The sequence below is a fragment of the Eublepharis macularius genome, chromosome 5, assembly GCF_028583425.1.
Source record: "Eublepharis macularius isolate TG4126 chromosome 5, MPM_Emac_v1.0, whole genome shotgun sequence".
NCBI lineage: Eukaryota > Metazoa > Chordata > Lepidosauria > Squamata > Eublepharidae > Eublepharis > Eublepharis macularius.
Window position 1 is genome coordinate 30,150,969 of NC_072794.1, and position 20,582 is coordinate 30,171,550.

At 40.4% G+C, this 20,582-nt stretch overlaps 1 protein-coding gene across 10 annotated transcripts in view; it reads right to left on the reverse strand.

The window, feature by feature from the left end:
• RABGAP1L (RAB GTPase activating protein 1 like) overlaps positions 1-20,582 on the reverse strand; it is a 225,614-nt gene that overhangs the window by 165,621 nt on the left and 39,411 nt on the right. For all 10 annotated transcript variants that reach the window (XM_054979085.1, XM_054979079.1, XM_054979081.1 and 7 more), the window contains one exon: positions 20,291-20,441. In XM_054979085.1, coding sequence (XP_054835060.1) covers positions 20,291-20,441 — 151 coding nt within the window. The remainder of the gene's footprint in view (positions 1-20,290; positions 20,442-20,582) is intronic.

Consider the following 20,582-nt stretch of genomic DNA (forward strand, 5'->3'; position numbering starts at 1 on the left):
TTTTTGTCAAGAAAAAAAAATTATCCTCGTATCACAAGTGTTTTCTTCCTTATCTGACAAGGAAAAATAGAGCAAATGAAGATGACTCTGGGGGAGGAGCACAAAATTCAAAACACCCTACGTTGGTAGTCTCTTTTCCACAACAAAATGAGTGTGCAGGCACTGATAATGGGATTTGCTTGACCTTGGAAAGGGTTAGGTTCAAGAAGTCTGAACAAGAAAGGAAGATAATGGACAGAACTTGCTGAATATTCTGAGATATACTGACAGCGCAAGGGTTATTTTTTTCCCAATGTGTTTGTTTTATTCTTTTATTTATTTCATTATCACTTCACCTTTCTCCCCAAAATGGGTTACATCATTCTTTTCTCCTCCATTTTATCCTCAATACAACCCTGTGAGGTAGGTTGGGCTGGCCCATGGTAACCCAGCAAGCTTCAATGGCAGAGTGGGGATTCAAACCTGGGTCTCCCAGTTCCTAGTCTGACACTAATCACTACAGTACACTGGCTCTCATTTAATGCTACTCAAGAAAATGAGACGGCTATCAGCTTAAAGACTGATGAAATATATCTGTATATGACTTGAGATATTAACATTAACAGGTATACGAAAGAATAAAGTTTTCAAGTAAGTTTTTTAATGCAATTATTAACTTTCAATTCTAGCAGAGCCCAGAAGGTTCATTTACTGCCTCTTACTGTTAAGAGTAGTTAACTGTATTCCATGGAGCTCTTTAGACAGCAACCTGTAGAGCTAACAGCAACATTTCTCTGTACTTCACATTATCATAGGACTGATTAAAATAGTGCCCATCAGCAATTTTGCAGAAGTGTTTTATGGTAACTCTACATTAGCTATTTTTTGCTTTCCGAACATGTGCCATTAAAACAGTAAATTGACAGGTGCCAAGCCTCAACATATGACAGAGGAAACTCAAGGTCATATTTTCAAAGTCCCCAGCCACACAGCTGGGCTTTAGGCAGCCTTCAAGTATTTTAAAAAGCCAAATACCCAATTAAATGGAAAGAGGAAGAAAGCCAGAAATGAGATTTGTGCTAATTTCACTTTAGCCTCTCCCCGCCGACCTGTTTGAGCTTCCAAGCATGCAGAGATTCAGAGAGCAGAAATACCTTGGAAACTCTGGATCTTGCAAATGCTTGATTGTGGTCTGTAGCTTGAAGCAAACCTTTGTTCAGCGAATCAAATATTTGCTCTGAATGCCTTGCAGTAAAGAGTCCAGTATGTTCAAAGGTTTGCTTGCAGCATTTTATTAAAGTTATTGTCTCACATTTTACTGTGATTGTGTGGTGAAATGCTACAGATAGGCCAGAGTTTTTAATTGTGAATAACAAATCAGGTCTTATGATTCATGAATACAGCCTTTCAAGGAAAGAGCATTCCAGCAGCACCAAAAAGGTCACAATTTTGAAAACTCATCTCTGCACAGCACAGACCCATTTTAAACAATACCAAAATCTCTTTCCTGGCATTCTCTCCTTGCTTCTGAGCAACACACTTAATAATTATAATAATAACAACAACAACAATATTTGATATATATACTTCAAGACAACTTAATGCCCACTCAGAGTGGTTTACAAAGTATGCCATTATTATCCCCACAACAAAACACCCTGTGAGGTGGGTGGGGCTGAGAGAGCTCCAGAGAGCCATGACTAGCCCAAGGTCACCCAGCTGGCTTCAAGTGGAGGAGTAGGGAATCAAACTCGGCTCTCCAGATTAGAGTCTTGCGCTCTTAACCACTACACCAAACTGGCTCTCTGGATAATCTTTAGCCAGAGGTTGTCAGCCTTCTTGTTCCACATCCTTTAAAATGTTTTAAGATTATTTTGTAGCTGGCACCTCAAACTCTACCACATTTCATTGTTTGTACCTCCAAAGAATCCTAGATTAGAACTAGACTAATATATTAGGCAGAGCCCTAGAAGCTAGGTTCCCCAATATGATGCCCCCCAAGTGTTTTTAGAAAGTGGGGATTTTTAAGATTTTTAAGAAGTTGCTTCGGCGGCAGCTCTCACCACAGCACAAGTATCTTCACTACATGACAGAAAAAGAGCTGTGTGTATGCAAGAAAAAATATTTTTAAACAATACATTAATTTAAAAAGGCATCCTGTTAGACAGAACTTCTGCTTGAAATGAGATTACCATTAGAATTATGCATGACCTCACTCCCTGATATTTCATGGTTGGCTCCACCTGTCACAGCAACTATATTGTGTTCGGCTCCACCTCTTGCGGCAGTAGGGGTGCCATTTCCCCCGCCTGGGGTGGGGGATCCCCTGCTCCCACCTTCCCCTAACCCCACTTACATAGCCAGTGGGGGGCATGCCACCTGGAGCGCACCGCCTGGGTGGCGCAGCATGCTCCCATGCCCACACCGTCCCGATTCGGGCTGAATTGTGCCCCACAGTGGGCCAATTCAGCCCCCTAGTGACTGTGGGAGCGCTCCCAGGCCACCCTTTGATCTACACGATAATGTCACTTCCCAGAAGTGATGTCATCACGTGACACACACACACCCCGGAGCACATGCACAGAGCAGGGACATAGGAGCACAGAAAGGTACGTGCCAGGCTCCTGATTTCCTGCCAGGGGAGTCGGGGGACCTGGCAACCTTATTCAGCAGCCTTTTTGTGGTTGCACCCACCATCCAGTGTTAGAATTCCAAATGTTGCTGCAGGCTCCTAAAGATTGAGGAGCCCTTCTGTAAGCGGATGCTGCTGTTGGTAAAACTATCAGGTAGGAACAAGATTTCCTCAGGTGAGGATCTCTCTCAACAATGACTGTAACACCTCTATTGGAATGAGCTAGATGGAAACAACTATGCATGGACCATTCAAAAATACAGTGAATTATAAGTAGGCCTCACTGCAACTGCTACTTTGAAAAAAAAATATTTACTATACAACACATACACAAACTCACAAAATCTTTGTCCTCTGCATTAAAGGGCAAAAAATCCCTTCCATCACAGACATTTTCATATAAACCCTTTGCCAGGAAGTGACACAATATACCAACTACAGATTTGGTCAGTTGCATAATTAATTTTACTGCCATAGGAGTTGATGTACCTTATTTTTAACATGAAATGCCAATTTATAAGATTTAACATTAAAATATTACTACTCTCATGCTTACATGCACATATCTTTTCTTGTAATTTGATAATGTATTAAACAGATTTGAAGGAAGTACACAAATTGTGTTACAACAAAGTGGCAGAACAGAGATAGTTGGTGTTATTCTCCTTGTTTTATTGAGAATCATATGATTGGGAATAATAGGCAGTATCAGGGCTTTTTTTCTGGGAAAAGAGGTGGTGGAATTCAGTGGTGGAACTCAGGACCGCACAATGACGTCACTTTGGGTCAGCTGGAACAAGGGGGGAGTTTTTTAAAGTTTAAATCACCCTCGGCAAACATGGTCAGATGGCCAGTGGCACCGCCCCCTGATTTCCAGACAGAGGGGAGTTTAGATTGCCCTCCATGCCGCTGAAGCGCTCTTCTAGACAGATTAGTGCCCCACCAAGAGCAGTGAATAAATTAGTGTAATTTTTATCCCCACAACACATCTGGGGAGCTGGGGCAGAGAGGAGTGGCTTACCCAAGGTCACCTACTGAGCTCATGGCAGTAATAGGATTCAAACTAGTAGAATGTTGATTTGCTGCCCAACCACTTAACCACTGTATGACACCCGTCATAGCAAACAGCATCCCTATATGTTCTGCTTTTATAATTCAACTAAACATCATAGCTACTTAGAATAGTCAGAACTCCATACAAATCTTTCAGAAACTTGGTAAAGGCATTTTTGGAAATAACTGGCAACCATTTGTTGATGAAAATATGCACTGAATTTTAAAAAATTGGTAAAATGTTACAGTCCACAGTTTGATCGCCATTTGGGGAAATGGCAGACATTTTCCAAGATGGTACGCCATTCAGGAGGTATAAAATTTGGCATCCTAGATTTTTGGATTCAGTCCACTTTTCTTCATTAAGAAATACTTGCTTGCCACCAACCTCCCCTCTACCATCACCTTCCAGAGCAATATCTGGAAAATGGCAATCATTTTCCAAGATGACATCCAAATCATCTCATTAAAAACTGGGCAACCTATATACTTGAATTCAGAACTTTTTTTTTAATTAAAGAAACACTGGTTGCCCCTAATTCCCCCAGAATGCCATCACCTTCCATATTTTTCAAAAATCTGACCAGTTTGGCTCCCACTGTATAAAAAGAGAAACTCATCTTGGAAAAGCCCTCTGTTGTCTTTATATTTTACTTTAAGACAGGACTTAAAAGTCTGCTTTACCAAGATACCTGTGTCAACAGCTAAGCCTTTTTTAATTACTAGTCACAATTTTCCTAAAGAAAAATGTTGGCTATACTTTGTTCTATACTTATCACATTACAGCAGCAAGCAACAATCATAAGACTACATCAAAAGGCATACAGATCAGAAAGGCTAGTTAAGATTTTCAACAACAAAAAAGTGCTGCTGCTACAAAACTTGGTTTCCAGCTTTATCTGGCAGATGTCCAGAGCAGCTACCAGCAAAAGAAGAACCACAACCTTCACAAGATAAGTAATCAGTGTCTGACAATATATTTGGATAACTTCCTATGCTGCAACCATTTTTTGCAAATTTGTGCACTGGCAAATATTAACAAGTAACACCCCAAAGCAACATAGTAAGAGTATTTCAACAATTGTGTTTCTTAGCGTAGGCTGAGATAATTGGCAGAACAATAAGGTTAAACTATTAGTGCCACTGGCAAAAATTATCAAGGGCAATGCAATTTGTATCTTTTTTCGTTTAACCTCTGCTTCTAGCTATGTGACTAATGCTAATTCAGTGGTTTACGAAAGTGTACTTAAAAACTAAAATAGTCACTTAATTTTTAAAACTGCCCTTTTTGCATACCAAATGTAACTGCACACTCCTGTAGCTACCTTGAAGTTATATATATGTGGAAGTAAACTTGTATAAATCTAAAACATGTTCATTGTCAAATGTTTTAGATTTGTCAAACGTTAAAAGTCTCAGTAACAAAATATTCCTGGGTAGGGAAGCACACTGGAAAAAAAACCCTTTTCAGGTTCAAATCCAGGGTATCTGAACAAACTATGTATCGTTACTGTTTTTTTCCTGGCAGGGTGTTGCCAGCTCAGAACTAATCCATTTGGGTTTTTTTTGTTATCATGAGATTCAGCCCCGTTCTTTGCAATGAGGGTTTCCAGGTTTTGGGGGGCAGCTATTTTTGCACTTAAGTCACCAAAACTGCACAGAACACAGTCCTCCCTTCTAAAAAGTTTCTCAGTTACACAACAATGGTCCCTGAAGAAGGAGAGTGTCGGCGGGTGCACACTATGGCGGGAAACTGGCTGGCAAAGGGTTAGCAGGGCGAGGGCAGCAGCATTAAAAACAATCCTGTTGTGTGTTCACTTTTTTCTTTTTTTGTAGTGCCAGTAAATTATTACCTTTGCATCCTGTGGTTGTCTGTTGTTGCCATGTATCCTTGTGCTTTGCAGTTTTGTTCCCACAATGAGGGGCAAATCCTTCCTTGATGCTCAGCATTCCACTGCAAAACGGGGTGTTCTCGCGTTAATCGCCGCCAATCTCCATCACCCAAGTGCAGGCAGGCAGCATGATTGTCTGACCCTCCCCACATCCCCCATGCCTAAACAGACCTATGTTTTTTCTGTAAGTTTTACTTTTGCTGTGATCAGGCAGGATTGTTTTTAAAAGAGCAGAGTAGGTGAATGGCTTAGAAGGGCTTGATTTAAGCTTGACCTGGAGAATTTGTTTTAAAATAATGTTATGAGGGATGCTGGATGGAGGGGGGGGAGCAATAGTAAGCAAGTCTACTCAGATGCAAGTCCCATGTTATTCAAGAGTGCTTACTCCCAGGAAAGTATCTTTAGAATTGTGGCCTATGATTGAAGTTTGCACATTCCCCATTCCAAGCATTTCCAAAGCCGACAGGAGGGTAGGGATCTCCCGTTGTGAGGACCCAATTGGCAGGAAGACGATGCCATTGCCTGGGTAGCAATGGAAAAAATGCACTAATGTGCATTGCACACATTCCCCCTTCCAGCCAACAGAATTAGTTAATAACATATGGGCTCTCTCTACTTGGGATCTAATTGGTGAATGCTATTAAAGAAAACAAGATGCTGCCATGCAGGTCCAGCATCTGCCTGCTGCCAGTGCTGCGAAATAAGAACTGAAACGAAACACACAAACTTTTTGGTGGGAGGGTGTTGTTATAATTTGGTTTTCCGGACTTAGTTCACCATTCCAAAAGCCGTTTTAGTGAAATGAAACAGTGATTTCTAGGTGTATTTCCTGCTTGTTTATTTTGTTTTGCCCACCCCCTATTACTAGGCCAAGGAACAGGTAGTAGAATGACAAAAAACACTGAGATGGTCGTAAGAGATAAAGAGATGACAGCAGATACAGCCAGCACAAAGCAAAGACTTGAGCGATACAGAAAATAAGGAGAGATGAAATGGGATACAGTCAGCGACTGCAGGATAGGGTGAATAGAGAAATACATTGCCACCACTTGTATAAGGAAAGAACAAGGAAGGAATCAAAGATTATCCTAAGGCTGCAAACCAATGAGAAGGTAAATGTGCTTCTTCAAAAGCAACAGAAAATCATGTGTTTCAAAATGATTATTCTGGAGGTTCTAAATAAATATTTTCAGATTAAAGTGTGTTCTTTAATCTTTAATCTACCCCCCAACCAATATACAATATTATTGTTGAATGCTTTCTAAGCGACAAGTAAAAAAATAGGATGTAAAAACAGCACTGCAGACAAGGTAATTTTTTTTTATGTAGACATATTTATGATATATGCTTAAAAATACAAATGCATACTTTCAGTGAGACCTTTGTGTCTAAGGGCTATCATCTGATTTCTTAATGTTAGGTATGAATCCTATTTGCTCATCATCACTTTAAGGACCTCAAGGAGAAACCTAGGATTTTATTCTCAGAGCAGGGTGAGCAGTATAATCCAGGCTCTTCTGTTGATTTTCAGAAGCCACAGCGCATAGGAAGAAGGAATTGCCTGAAATCCTAAAATCCTGAATACCCTCCACTTGCCTATTAAAGTTGTAAATGCCCTCCAAGATTTCTAGATCGCTCCCATTAAGAATCACTAGTCTAGAGCCTATTAAATCAGATGAAGACACACTCCTGAGATCAAGAAAGCTATAGCCACTTATTACATGGAATTTTCATATTTTTAAACTAAAAGGAAACAGGGCCTGTACTAGATTAAGAAAACCGTAAGCTCCTTGCAGTGGTATTTTAAGTCACTAAGTAACACGAAATACAATCTAACTACACTGCTTTTCAAGCAAAGGGAGAGCATTCACCTGTTTCCCTAGACATGTGTTAACAAAATCTACTAAATTCACTTAGGGCAATGGCTATTCCTCAGTTCCACCCTTGGGAAAATCCACATAAACTATATTGAAAACCCTTGTTCACATGCTGGATGGAAAGGAGACGATACATACTTCGGGGAACAATTTTTGGGGTTCAGTGACTTCTGGCTACACCTGCATGAATATTGCTGAACACAGAACTAAAAGCTCAGTCGCTCTCTATCACAGGTGGGTGCATACACACACATTCTGCGCTCTCTCTGTCTCACACATACATCTACCCTCCAACCAAGAAAGACAAAAGGAAAAATGGTCACATTCATAAAGCTGTATTTTACTGTTATGGCAACTGATTTGATAAAAGAAAAAGGGGGTAGTAAAGTTGTTATGGCAACTGGAATTTTAAAAGCAGTCAAAAATACAAAAAAATAAAATCAAACGTCAGCCAATTTGAAATATAACATCTATGACTCAACTTCCAAAAGAAATACACATACTCTTCTTTCATACATTTCCTCAAAGGAACAGAGTTATTCTTCAATGCAACAGAATACATATTTAACAGCACAAACAAATGTCAAAGCACTAAACAGGAAAATAATTTTGTTATTTGCATTTAATTATCTTCAGATTTTTTAATTAAATAGATTTGTTCCAGAAAGCATTACATACTTGTGCACACAAATTGAGATATGAGAGAGGCCGTGCCTGATCTCCAATTCAAAATCCTGAAGTTCTTTGTGGGGTTTCAGAATTCTAGGTACTATACATGCTACCAAACCTTTTTTGGGAAAAATCAGTGGGAAAAGTTAAGGGAAGGAGTTAGACTAAAAATGGGAACATTCACTGATCTGTTCTGCTTGCACAGCAATGAAGCCTGAAGAACAATTTGAACATCAGAGTTCAATCCATCTCCCCTTGCAGAGGCAAAAAATAACTCAATATATTTACTTCCCGTATCCCCCCTCCCCTTTTGACTATTTCCTACAAGAGAACTGCACATTATGGGAAATGGAGGGTGCTGCTGAAAATGGCATCTCCTTGTCAAGTTCTTCTCTAGCGCACTTCTACATAACATATGATAGTATTTCCCACGGCATTTTGTTCTATGAAACATTTAATAAACTCACTTTTCTAAACTGAAAGTCCCTGGCGGCTCAAACCAAAACCCTGCTTCCCTAACTCAGCAAAACCCCGCAACAGTGGAGGAGATCTTGTTTGCAAGCTGGTTCTGTTTCCTTCTCTGATGGAAGGGGCGATCTAGAATGCTTTCTCGCCTCTACCAAAGAACTGAGTAATTCTTTTTTCTTTTTTTTTATATTTTTTATTTTTTAATTACTAGAACTACAAAAAGGAAAAAGTGGGAACAGGGAGAAGGGAAAGAAACAACACATAACAACACAAACACTACATCTACAAGTAATGCATTCCCTTCATGCTGCAATTATTTAACATTAGAACTTTGTAAAATGCTGTTAGATTGGTAGGTCTTATAAAATACAAACTACAATCAGGATTAGGTCTTCTTCCCCCCTCTGGGTCTCGGTCGCAATTCTCTCTGAACAGCTGCAGTCACTGTGCTCGTTCCCTCCTCCCCTCCCCCTTCAGGCTTAAAATCCTCTTCTTCTTGCTGGAAATCTTGATATTTACACACAAAGTCCCTTAGCTGATCTTCTGATGTTATCTTGTGAGCTTGATCTTTATAGCTAAACCAAATACCTTCCGGAAATAACCATTTGTACTTTATTTCACGTTTCCTCAGAAGAGCTACAAATCTTTTATATTTAAATCTTCTTTTCCAAGCTAAAAATGGAACGTCCTTCAATAACTTGACCTTATTGCCCAGAAAGTCCAAGTCTGCATTGTATGAATTATATAGGATGGTGTCCCGGATCTTCTTAGATGAAAAGTCAATAATAATCTCGCGAGGCAGCTGACACTTCGTTGCATATTTTGAAGAAGCCCGATGGACTTCCAAAATGGCGCTTTTTAACTCTTCTTTAGTTGCCTTTGCGGGAATCGCCAAAAGTTCCGACACCAAATCCTTTAAATTCCCATTTTCCTCCTCCTTCACATTCTGGAGACGCAATATTGTCTGAGCACGATCCACTTGCAACCCATCAGTTGGTTCTCCAACAGCTTTAGGTCTTTGTTTGTTGCCCTCATGAGTGCTGCGTTTTCCCGAGCAGACTTTTCCGCCCCCCCCCCCCCGCTGCTTCCTTAATGGTTTTCACTTCACTCTCAATTAAGCCAACCCTTTGATCAGTTAAGTTTAACTTGTCAACAAAGGGCTTTATGGCTTCGACGACCGACTGCTTTACTAGCTCCTCCAGAGACTCTCCTTTCCCCTGCAAAACAGCCGAGATAGATTTGCCCATAGCGGGGCTCTGCTTTTTCGTCGTCATCTTAGGGGGGGGGGGGAATCCGCCAGCCAAGTTTCGATACTCAGTGAGGGGGAAGAAATCCGAGCCTTCTTAGCTTCAAATCCCACCAATCCTTCGCATACGCTTGTAGTAACAGAAGGGATTCGCTACTTACAGGTTTTCACCTTAGATCTGCTTTTTGCCGTTCTCCATGGCCCGGCAGCACGCGAACTGCTGCACAAGTCTGCCGGCCTCCATAGGAGCAAATGGGCAATTTACCCCCCGCATCGATTTCGGGGGGTTCTTCCCGTCGCGCTCCGGACCCTGACACCCTCACTGGGAGTCTTGGGGGCTAACCTTTGCAGGTCAGCCGCCCGGTCAGGCTGCTCGGGCGCTTCCACCCGGACCTGCGGAGAGGAGCGTCCGACATGGCCGAGAAAACGAAACCGAATCAAAACTGAGTAATTCTTAAAGACCCAGTTAGCCAACTACTTGTGGGTAAGATGTAAAACTGTGCTGTCAGGAGTGCAGAAGTACATCTATAAAATACTAACATACTAGCATGAACAGCGTTGATACCTTGAAACAGGCTCTATTAGAGGGGAGGTCAGCAGGTACATTGCACCAGGGCCCATGGGCCCAGAGGGGGCCCAGAGGGGGGCCCAGAGTTTCCTGCAGTCCCATAAAATGTTTGCATATGAGGACTAGCATTAATATCTTACATTGTTGGCCTACATAGCATAGTTTGCGTTCACAACACATCGTTCGTGAAACTCCCTGAAGCTATTGATAAGATTGCTCTCAGTGGCTATTGATAAGCTATTGATAAGATTGCTCTCAGATTGCTCCCACCCCTTACAGCAGAAGCCAGTCCCATGGTTCACCACAGAGCTGGGTGATTTAAAGAGGGCTAGAATGCTGGTGGAAAACTCATGCTGAATCTGATAAAGCATGCTACAAAATAGCCGTGACAGCAGCAAAGAAACCATTACATTAACTGGTTCACCACCTTCCCAACTGATTAAGGCATCTCAACATCATTTGACTTGGTGATCTGCTCAAGAACAGACAATTATGCCAAAAGATAAGGCTGTTCCCGATTACAGTCACTAAATAAAGGTGGTCAAAAGACCATCGGGAAGGAAAATTTCACAATACTATAGTGCAACAGTTTATAAATCTTTTCAAGTGATTTTAACAATAATATGATGCAATCATGTATTATTGTTAAAATCACTTGAAAAGATTTATAAACTGTTGCACTATAGTATTGTGAAATTTTACTTCCCGATAGTCTTTTGACCACCTTTATTAGTGTCAACAGACAATTAGCTGTGACACCTTTGTAAAGTTTTTTGCTGATGATGTAGCCTGAATACACTCTGATCTGAATGCCAGCTATAATATAGGCACGGCAGAAGTAATGCTTAACACACCATACAGTCCACTTCTGAATCATTTTGACCCTGTTTACAGTGATCGATATTGACAGAATTTGAGATCTGTGAAGGCCACTACTTGTACACTGGGTCCTTGCCCATCCTGGCTGCTAAAATACTGTAAAGACCACATGAAGAAGCCCTTGATGTCTACCATAAATCAGTCATTAACTCAAGGCATCTTCCCTAAACCTCTCAAAGGCTTAACAAACCATCCTTAGACAAAAACGATATAGTCAATTATCACCCAGTCTCTAATGTGTGCTTTCTGGGCAAAATGGTTGAGAGAACAGTAACTGGCCAACTCCAGGCCCTCTTATGCTTTGGAACCTTTTCTGTTTGGCTTCAGGCTATTCTATGGGACACCTCTGGTGGCTCTAGTTATTGACCTCCGCCTGAATGTAGGCAAAGGCCATACTTCATTGTTGTTCCTCCTGGATATGTCTGTAGCCTCTGATACAGTAGATCATGCCATCCTGCTGAGGCATTTAGAGGCAGAAGTGGTATCAGGTGATGAACCTTGGACTGGTTTAAATTAGAATCACAGAATTGAAAGGGACCTCCAGGTTTACCTGGTTCAACCCTCCTGCACAATGCAGGAAATTCACAAACACCTCCCCCCACACACACACCCAGTGACTCCTGCTCCATGCCATAAGAGGGCAAAAAAACTCCAGGATCCCTGGCCAAACTGGCCTGGAGATAATTGCTTTCTGACCCCAAAGTGGCAATTGACATTACCCTGTGTGTGTAAGAAAGGGCCATGAGAACTAAGCACTCATGTAACCCTTCTTGCCTTTCCTCTCAGGATCTGCCTAGGTTCACAGAATCAGCATTGCTGTCAGGTGGCCATCTAGCCTCTGCTTAAAAACCTCCAAAGAAAGAGAGCCCACTACCTTCTGAGGAAGCCTGTTCCACTGAAGGACCACTCTGTCAAGAAGTTCTTCCTAATATTTAGCCTAAAACTCTTCTGATTTAATTTCAAACTGTTGATTCTGGTCCAACCTTCTGGGGCAACAGAAATCAACTTTGCACCATCCTCGACAGCCCTTCAAGTACTTGAAGATGGTTATAATAGCACCTCTCTCAGTCATCTCCTCTCTAGGCTAAACATTCTGAGCTCTTTCAACCTTTTCTCATAGGACTTGGCATTGAGACCCCCTCACCATCTTCACTGCCCTCCTCTGGACATGTTCCAGCTTATCTATATCCTTTTTAAATTGTGGTTCTCCAAACTGAACACAGTACTCTAGATGAGGTCTAATCAGAGCAGAGTAAAGCAATACCATCACTTCACGTGATCTGGACACTATTCTTCTGTTGATACTGCCCAAAATTCCATTTTCCTTTTTAGCTACAGCATCACATTGCTGACTCATGTTCAGCGTATGATCTACTAAGACTCCTAGATCCTTTTCGCACATTCTGCTGCCAAGACAAGTCTCCCCCATCGTATAATTATGCATTTGATTTTTCCTACCTAGACTATACACAGAAATTTATGTAGAAAAAATCAAATGCATAGTTCTATGATGGAGGAGAAAAGGATCTAAAGGCAAAAAGAGATAAGGTTAGTCTGACATGGCTTGTTCTTGAGAAACCTATGCTGGCTCTTAGTAATCACAGCCATCAAAACTTTTCCAGATATAGAAGTCAACCTGATGGGTCGGTAATTACCAGGATCCTCCTTTTTACCCTTCTTAAAGATGGGGACAACATCTGCCCACCTCCAATCTTCTGGGACCTCACCTATTCTCAAGAATTCTCAAAAACAATGGACAGAGGCCCAGAAATTACATCCATGAGTTCTTTTAGTACCCTTGGATGCAATTCATCTGGCCCTGAGGACTTAGTTTCATTTAAAAAAAACTAGGTGTTTATGTACTCCCCCTATGCTGATCTCCTAGGCTGCAACTACCTTTCCTCATTATGTGTTCTGTTTTTGCCATGTTGAGCACCATTTCCCTTGCAGGAGAAGACTGAGGAAAAGTAGGAATTGAGCAGTTTTGCCCTCTCTTCATCACCTGTTACAATTTCACTTTTCTGTCCCTTGAATGGGCCTACCATGTGCTTGCTCTTTTTTTTACTTTTAACATAAGCAAAGAACTCTTACAACAAAGTAACATTTACTAACTTTAGTAGTAGCTTTACTAACACTTTCCCTACAAGCACTGGTTATTTGTTTATATTCATCTTTGGTTATAAAGCCCTCCTTCCATTTCCTAAATAAGTCTTTTTTATTTCTCAACTCTTTATGGAGTTTATGGAGCCACCTTGGCTTCTTTAGGCTCCTCCCATTTTTCCTTCTCATAGGAATTGTTTGTGATTGTGCCTTCAATATTTCACCTTTAAGAAACTCCCACCCCTCTTGAACTCCCTTCTCCTTAAGTATTTCTGACCATGAGATTCTATTCAGCATAACTTTGTTTGATAAAATTTTCTTTCCTGAAGCCCAACCTATGTATCTAACTACATACAGCTTTTCCCTTCCCAAGACTGTAAATTCCAAAATTACATGTTCAGTACTATCCAAGGTGCCCACTACTTTCACCTCATCAACCAGTTTTTCCTCGTTGGTGAGAATGAAGTTCCTTGTTTCCCTTTCCACTTTCTGGAAAATGAAGTTGTCAGCAAGACGTCAGGAATTTATTTGACCTTACATTTTTAGAAGAGTTACATTTCCAACAGATATCCAAGTAACTGAAATCTCCCATTACCACTGTGTCTCATCTCTTTGAGAACTTTGCAATTTGTTCTAGAGGTGTCTCATCTAAGTCCTCTACCGGGCTTGATGGTGTATGGCAGAACCTCATCATAATATTACTATTATTTCTTATTCCTTTTATTTTTATCTAGAGACTCTCAACTGAACTTCCATGCTCAGATACATCTATTTCCTCACAAGTATATAACTCCTTTACATATAACGCTACTCCTCCCACTTTCCTTAATTGTCCATCCCTACTGAACAAGTTGTATCCCTCAATCCTAGTATTCCAGTTGTGAGTGTTATCCCACCAAGTTTCAGTAATGGCTATTAGATCATAGTCCCCTTCCTATATTACGACTTCAAGTTCCTCCTGCTTGTTTCCCATACTCTGTGCATTAGGGAAGAGACATCAGAATCTATAGGTTATGTGCCCTGAGGTTTTCATTTCTGTACTTGCTATGAGTTAATGTAACACATACATGCCACTCCCCCCCAAATCTTTAGTATTCTCATCTTCAATTATAGGCTCAATTTTGGTCTCTCTCTCTCTCCCATAGGGTTTAGTTTAAAGCCCTCATCAGGTTTGCAAGGCTCTTACAGAACACATTTTTCCTACCCCTGTGAGGTGCAAACCATCTCTCGATAGAACAGCTTCATCACAAAAGTATAATCCATGGTCCAAAAAAACACCTTTCCTGATAATACCATCTACGTAGCCAGTCATTTATTTGCAGTATTCTGCTTTCCCTTCCTAAACCACAGCCTTCAACAGAAAAAACTGACGAAAACCCTATCTGTGCTTCCAGGTCCTTCACCTTTTTACCCAGTATTCTGGGCTGTGCCAGGCAGTATTATTTGTTCCCACATGGATGAGCAAGAAAGGATAATAATCTGAGGACTTTTTGTCACACATCCTGGATGCGTGCACCTGGTAGACAGTATACCTCTTGAGACAACAAGTCAAGTTGGCACACTTTACCCTCTACCCCTTTCTCAGTAGGGAATCCCCAATTACCAGCACATGCCTTCTCCTATATTGTTCCTCATGGAACGAACTCAAAGGATTGCTATTGGAGACCAAATACGTATGGGAATTATTTTGCGGGGTTCCACAAGGTGCAATCTTATCCCCACGTTATTTCAACATCTATGTAAAGCCTTTAGGAGATATCATTTGTAGCTATGGAACTGGATGCCATCATATGCAGACAATACCCAGCTCTGTATCTTGCTATCCAAATCTCCTGGTGATGCAGTAGAGATACTGAGTTGCTGCTTGATAGCTGTTGTCAAATGGCTGAAAACAAACAAATTGAAATTGAACCTAGACAAAAAGGAAGTGATGTTTGGTTGGAAAAGCAGTGATCTTGAACAACATTGTACTTCTGAACTCTGATACAGGTAGGGTTCTGTTGACACCAGCTGACTCAGTTAAGAGCCTAGAGGTTATACTGGATCCAACACTGCTGCCAGAGAAGTAAACACAGCTGCAAGAGAGGCCTTCTCCCAACTCAAACCAGCTTGGAAGATGGTCCCCTACCTTGACATGGCTGAATGGCCACCTGGATTCATGTCATAGTAACGTTAAAGCTAGACTACTGTAATGCACTCTACATAGCTCTTCCCTCAGAGTTGACTTTGTATATGTTTTGGCACACAGAGAGCTGAATTTGAAAAGGATTCTATTCAATTTAACCGGTGTGTGTGGGATTGAGCCAGGTACCAGAGTGCTGTCTCAGAAGATTGCCACTTGATTTTCAAGATTTCCCCAAAAACTTCAATAGTATTTCTGTTGCTCACTTCACCCTTCCCACTGCACATAGTAAACTGTATTCATGCTCATCAACAGCAAGGACCTCTGTTTGCTCTGACATCTGAATCCAACCCAAATTTTTTCATGTGTGTTACTAAGAATCATTCATACAAAAATATGATAAATGAACTCAAAACCCACAACCATCTCAAGTAACAATCACTCTCGAGGTAAGAAATCCCTGATCAGTCATGAAACTCATGGGTTAATCTTAGGCCAGTTATCTCTCAACATAACTACACCTTATGGGTCTTAAGAGGATAAAATTAGGAGAAAGAAGCTTACGCCCCCTAGAGGAAAGACAGAATACTAATAAGAGAGGGAAAAATTGCTTTGACAACACCTTTTGAGAATTCTGGAATAGTAGTTTGGCTAATATACAAAGGGCCAGTTCACTTCAGACATCACATTTCTCACCTATTATCGTCTTCAAATACACACTTATGTTAAATATCTGAGCCCTCCTCAAAGTTCACTCCATTTCAGGAAACCTGTGCTGCAGTCATGTTTGTCACTCAGCAGGGAGAGGAATCGACTTTTAAAAAAATTAAGCTAATCTTTAATTAAACTACTTTTTTAAAAAAATGTTTTTTAAAGTTTCAGGTACAGTGAACATATTTTTTAAAATCTGGTTTGAAATGCAACCTGAACTTAAAAGAAATCACTATCTCTAATGAGGCTGGTTTTCTTTGTAAGCAGAGAATTGTGAGGAAAATATCTTTGCCCATCATCAGGCAGCCCAATAATTGATGCACTTCTTCTCTGGCTTCCAACTGGGGATCCAGGGACCAGAAGGCACCACAGGTGTCATCCCATGATCTATCTTACTGACCTTTTTATTCCTATTTTATGCTTCATAACTAACTGATCTCTTTAATTGGCTGTCAAGGTCTTGATATTGCCACAGTACTCTTACTATAAATGAGATGAAAAACTCTAGGAGAGATGATTAACTTTTTTGTGAAGTAGATGTGAGACACAGAAGGGCAGTAATATGACAAAGGAGAAGGGCAGATTAAAGCATAAAGGACTATGCAAAGAAGCATCTTCTGCTGATTCTAACCAACATTTCTCTAAAATAAATCTATTATGCCTTAAAGGTTGTGAAACTCTATTTTGGGTAATGAATAGTAAATCATCTAAAGTAAACAATATGTGGCATATCAATTTCTAAAAGAGTAAAAACTATATATTCAATATTTAAGAAACTTACTAATGTACCTCCTAAGATTATATGAAAGTGTTAGGTTTTTTTAATATAGTTAGGACCATCAATCAGTATGCAATTTTTATTTGGAAGCTTCTAAATGGGAAATGGAAAATTCTGATTTAAAACATAAAAAGCAGCCTTTTGTCAACTTAAATCAATTAATTTAAATCAATCCACAAGTATGAAATTTTAATCTGAGAGCCTTTTTTAAGTTTAACCTCACTAACAGGCAAAGCATAAATAGTCACGGAAAATGTATCTGCATTACCAAGTTTATAGCACGCACCACCAACCATAGGAGACCTCCCCAAAGTGTGGCAACTGCTGGGATTTGGGCTGGTCCTGCCCAGCAGGCATAGTTAGATAGCTTCCCATACCAAACTAGAAACCATTCCAGGGGAGGGGGGATTATGCTAAGATTTCTACCTCTATGATTGTTCCTATTCTCTGCATCCAAACCCTGACCCAAACCTCAAAGTCCTCTCTCATTGGTAGCCAATTCATTAGTTATGAACAACACGCATCCCCTAAGGAGCTCCATGTCCCTTTTGCTTTTATGCCACAATGCAGCACAAAGCTTTCTGGTGTGGCATGAACTTAAGCAGCCACCATATATGGACGGCCTACCAACAGACACAATAGTCTGAGGAACTGTACTGAATTAAAACTTGCAGGAATATAAAACAGAAATATCAAAAGAAAAAAATCCCTTCTACATCTAGTAATGTCTTTGCAATGTAATGCCTCGCCGACAGGGTGAACAGCCTTAATACTACAAGACTGACAAGATGTGTGTATCCACTGTTATAGTACAATTTATGGCCAGTTTCAAACAGATTAATGCATACGTATAGTAAATCAAAGGTGATTTAAGATGTACTTTTATCTCCATTCCTAGTGCCCTTTCAGCCCATGAAATATTAAATCTTGCTTTTCCTTTCCAAGTGCATAGCAGGCATGAACTAGTAACTCATCCAGAAATGACAATTCATAATACTAATTTCATAGCATTTTGACAACTGTAAATTTAAACAGTAGAATGAAATTTTTCCTTCCATATTTTGTCATCTTAATGGGGCTATTATAATTAGGATGCCAGTGCCAGAACCACTATGATACAAACTAAACAACATTCAAAAGTGCATAGCTCACATGATCAGAACCATCATTTTAAGGCGCTTTCTAAAGGGTGGCTTAGTAACTACCTCTTGGACAGAAAAGATGTTGGAAGGGTACTGATAATTTCCTCAGAAATCTTAACTGCCTATATCAGTTTCTGTCTCTTCCTCCAATTCTCCAGCCTGATTTAACACCCTCAGGTTATAGAAACTGAGCTATAAATCAAGCATTAATCAGGTCCTCTGCTAACATAGTTTCAAGGTGCTTCTCTGCTGGATCATTCCACTGCAACTTGATTGTCTCAGCTTCAAACTCACTTCATTCCAACTTGTTTTTGACTTGTTTCAGCCCAAGGAGTACACTAACAAACTGAAACAATGCTGTTAATCAAGACAAGAACCCATGTAATGAAACATCATGGCTATAAGAGGGGGAGAAATGCTTTGAAGTAACTCGAAATATCTGCATTATGTCCAGCAACAGCTAGTAGATAAATTGTTAAAGCAAAAAAAAATTGGTGACAAATAATTCATGCATTTCAGCATGTGGTAAAGAGGTTTACTAGAAGTCTTAAAGGGAAATTTCACATCTGTAATATTATGATTTGAAACCTGAGAACTGGCCATCAAAGTAAATATATAATCCATTTGGTATGTGTCAGTAGGGCTTTTACCAGTCTCAAAGGAAACAGTTGTCAATGTGGGCATCAAGAAGTAACATATCTCTAAAACTAACACCATGCAAAATCAGAGCAGTTAGCCGTGTTAGTCTGCAGTAGCAAAATCAAAAAGAGTCCAGTAGCACCTTTAAGACTAACCAACTTTATTGTAGCATAAGCTTTTGAGAATCACAGTTCTCTTCGTCCGATGCATGCAAAATCAGTAACTGATAAACAGCAGAAACTGCTTTCATTCATGCTCACAGCCATCAGATGCCTACCTTTCCTAGAGACCAGAGACAGGCTTGCTATTCTCATGTCAAATAACCTTTAAATTTCTGCTTCTAGCACTCTGCTTCTAACCTTAAAACAGTCCAGGAAACAGCACAAATGGGCATTAGAATATTAATACTCAGACAGCAACATCTGATCAGAGACAAAAATATCACTGTGTCCTTAGAGAGAGGGCAGCTTCCCTAACCAGTATTTCTACAGTAGTCAATAAAGGCCTCACCAAATTCCATCCTTCAAACTTTGGCAAACTTCTTATACTAGACTAAAGGTCCATCTAACCCAGCATTTTTTCCTAACAGTGACTAATCATATACTTCTGGAATCTCTTAAGCAGAGCCAGAATGGTGGTAAGACATCTGCTGTTTTAGAGGCATGCTGCTTCTGAATGTGAAGGTTTCACTTAATTATCAACAGCAATTCAAACATGAACCAGCAGACAAAAATCACATCAAATACTTACAAGCAGGGAACCCACAAATAACTTGCAGAAATAGACAGAGAAATTCCATCCCTCTGCCAGTTCCCATTTCTCATCTTTCACTCCCCCCTCCCTCAACCTTAGCACCCTCTCTTTCTGAGATGTCACAATATGGCATTGTGAAGGCTTATCTTTAACTGTGGGTTTTTCAAATCCCCCACAAATATTTACATTTTAGGGGTGTCTCCTATCTGTGCACAATTGATTTGCATTAATGTTCTCATCTGCACTCCATGTTCAAAATTAAATATAAATAAAATAGCCTAGAACGCTGACCAGCACTACAAATAATAACATTCGATTTATATACCGCCCTTCAGGACAATTTAACACCCACTCAGAGCGGTTTACAAAGTGTGTTATTATTATCCTCAAGACAATGACCCTGTGAGGTGAGTGGGGTTGAGAGAGCTCCAAGAAGCTGTGATTGACCCAAGGTCACCCAGCTGGCTTCAAGCGGAGGAGTGGGGAATCAAACCCGGCTCTCCAGATTAAGAGTCCTGCTGCTCTTAACCACTACACCAAACCACTACACCAAATTGTCACAAATGTACAATGCTGATCTTTAAAATCTGTAGCGCTTTGATATCAAGCAACAGCATTCTAAGCAACGGCACAAAATATTAGATGGCATGTAATAGCAAACAATTGGAGCCACTAATTCCTTTCCTAATTAAAGCAAGACATTCAGTACCAAATAACTTTTTAGTACTAAATACTCTAGTACTTCACAGACATAAGTGCAGTAAAGAAAACTAAAGACTGACCTTCGTGATGAGAACTCTGTATTTTTCCAGCATTGTCTGGTTATCATGACATCCTGCCAGTAGCTGCCATACCTCAGCTCTTAGTGCCTCTGGAACCCCATTCTTCACTAATGAAGACAGTCCTTTTGGTCGTACACCAAGATTACTGTGCCTATCAAAAAAAGAGACAGTTGCTGCTTTGTTGATAGAAGGCAGGAGAGACACATTCACACATTCCTGCCTGGCCTTTTAGTTACTAGGGCCAGTACACACAGTCAGTCTTCCTTCTTTAAAAGAAGTGTGCTAACTCAGC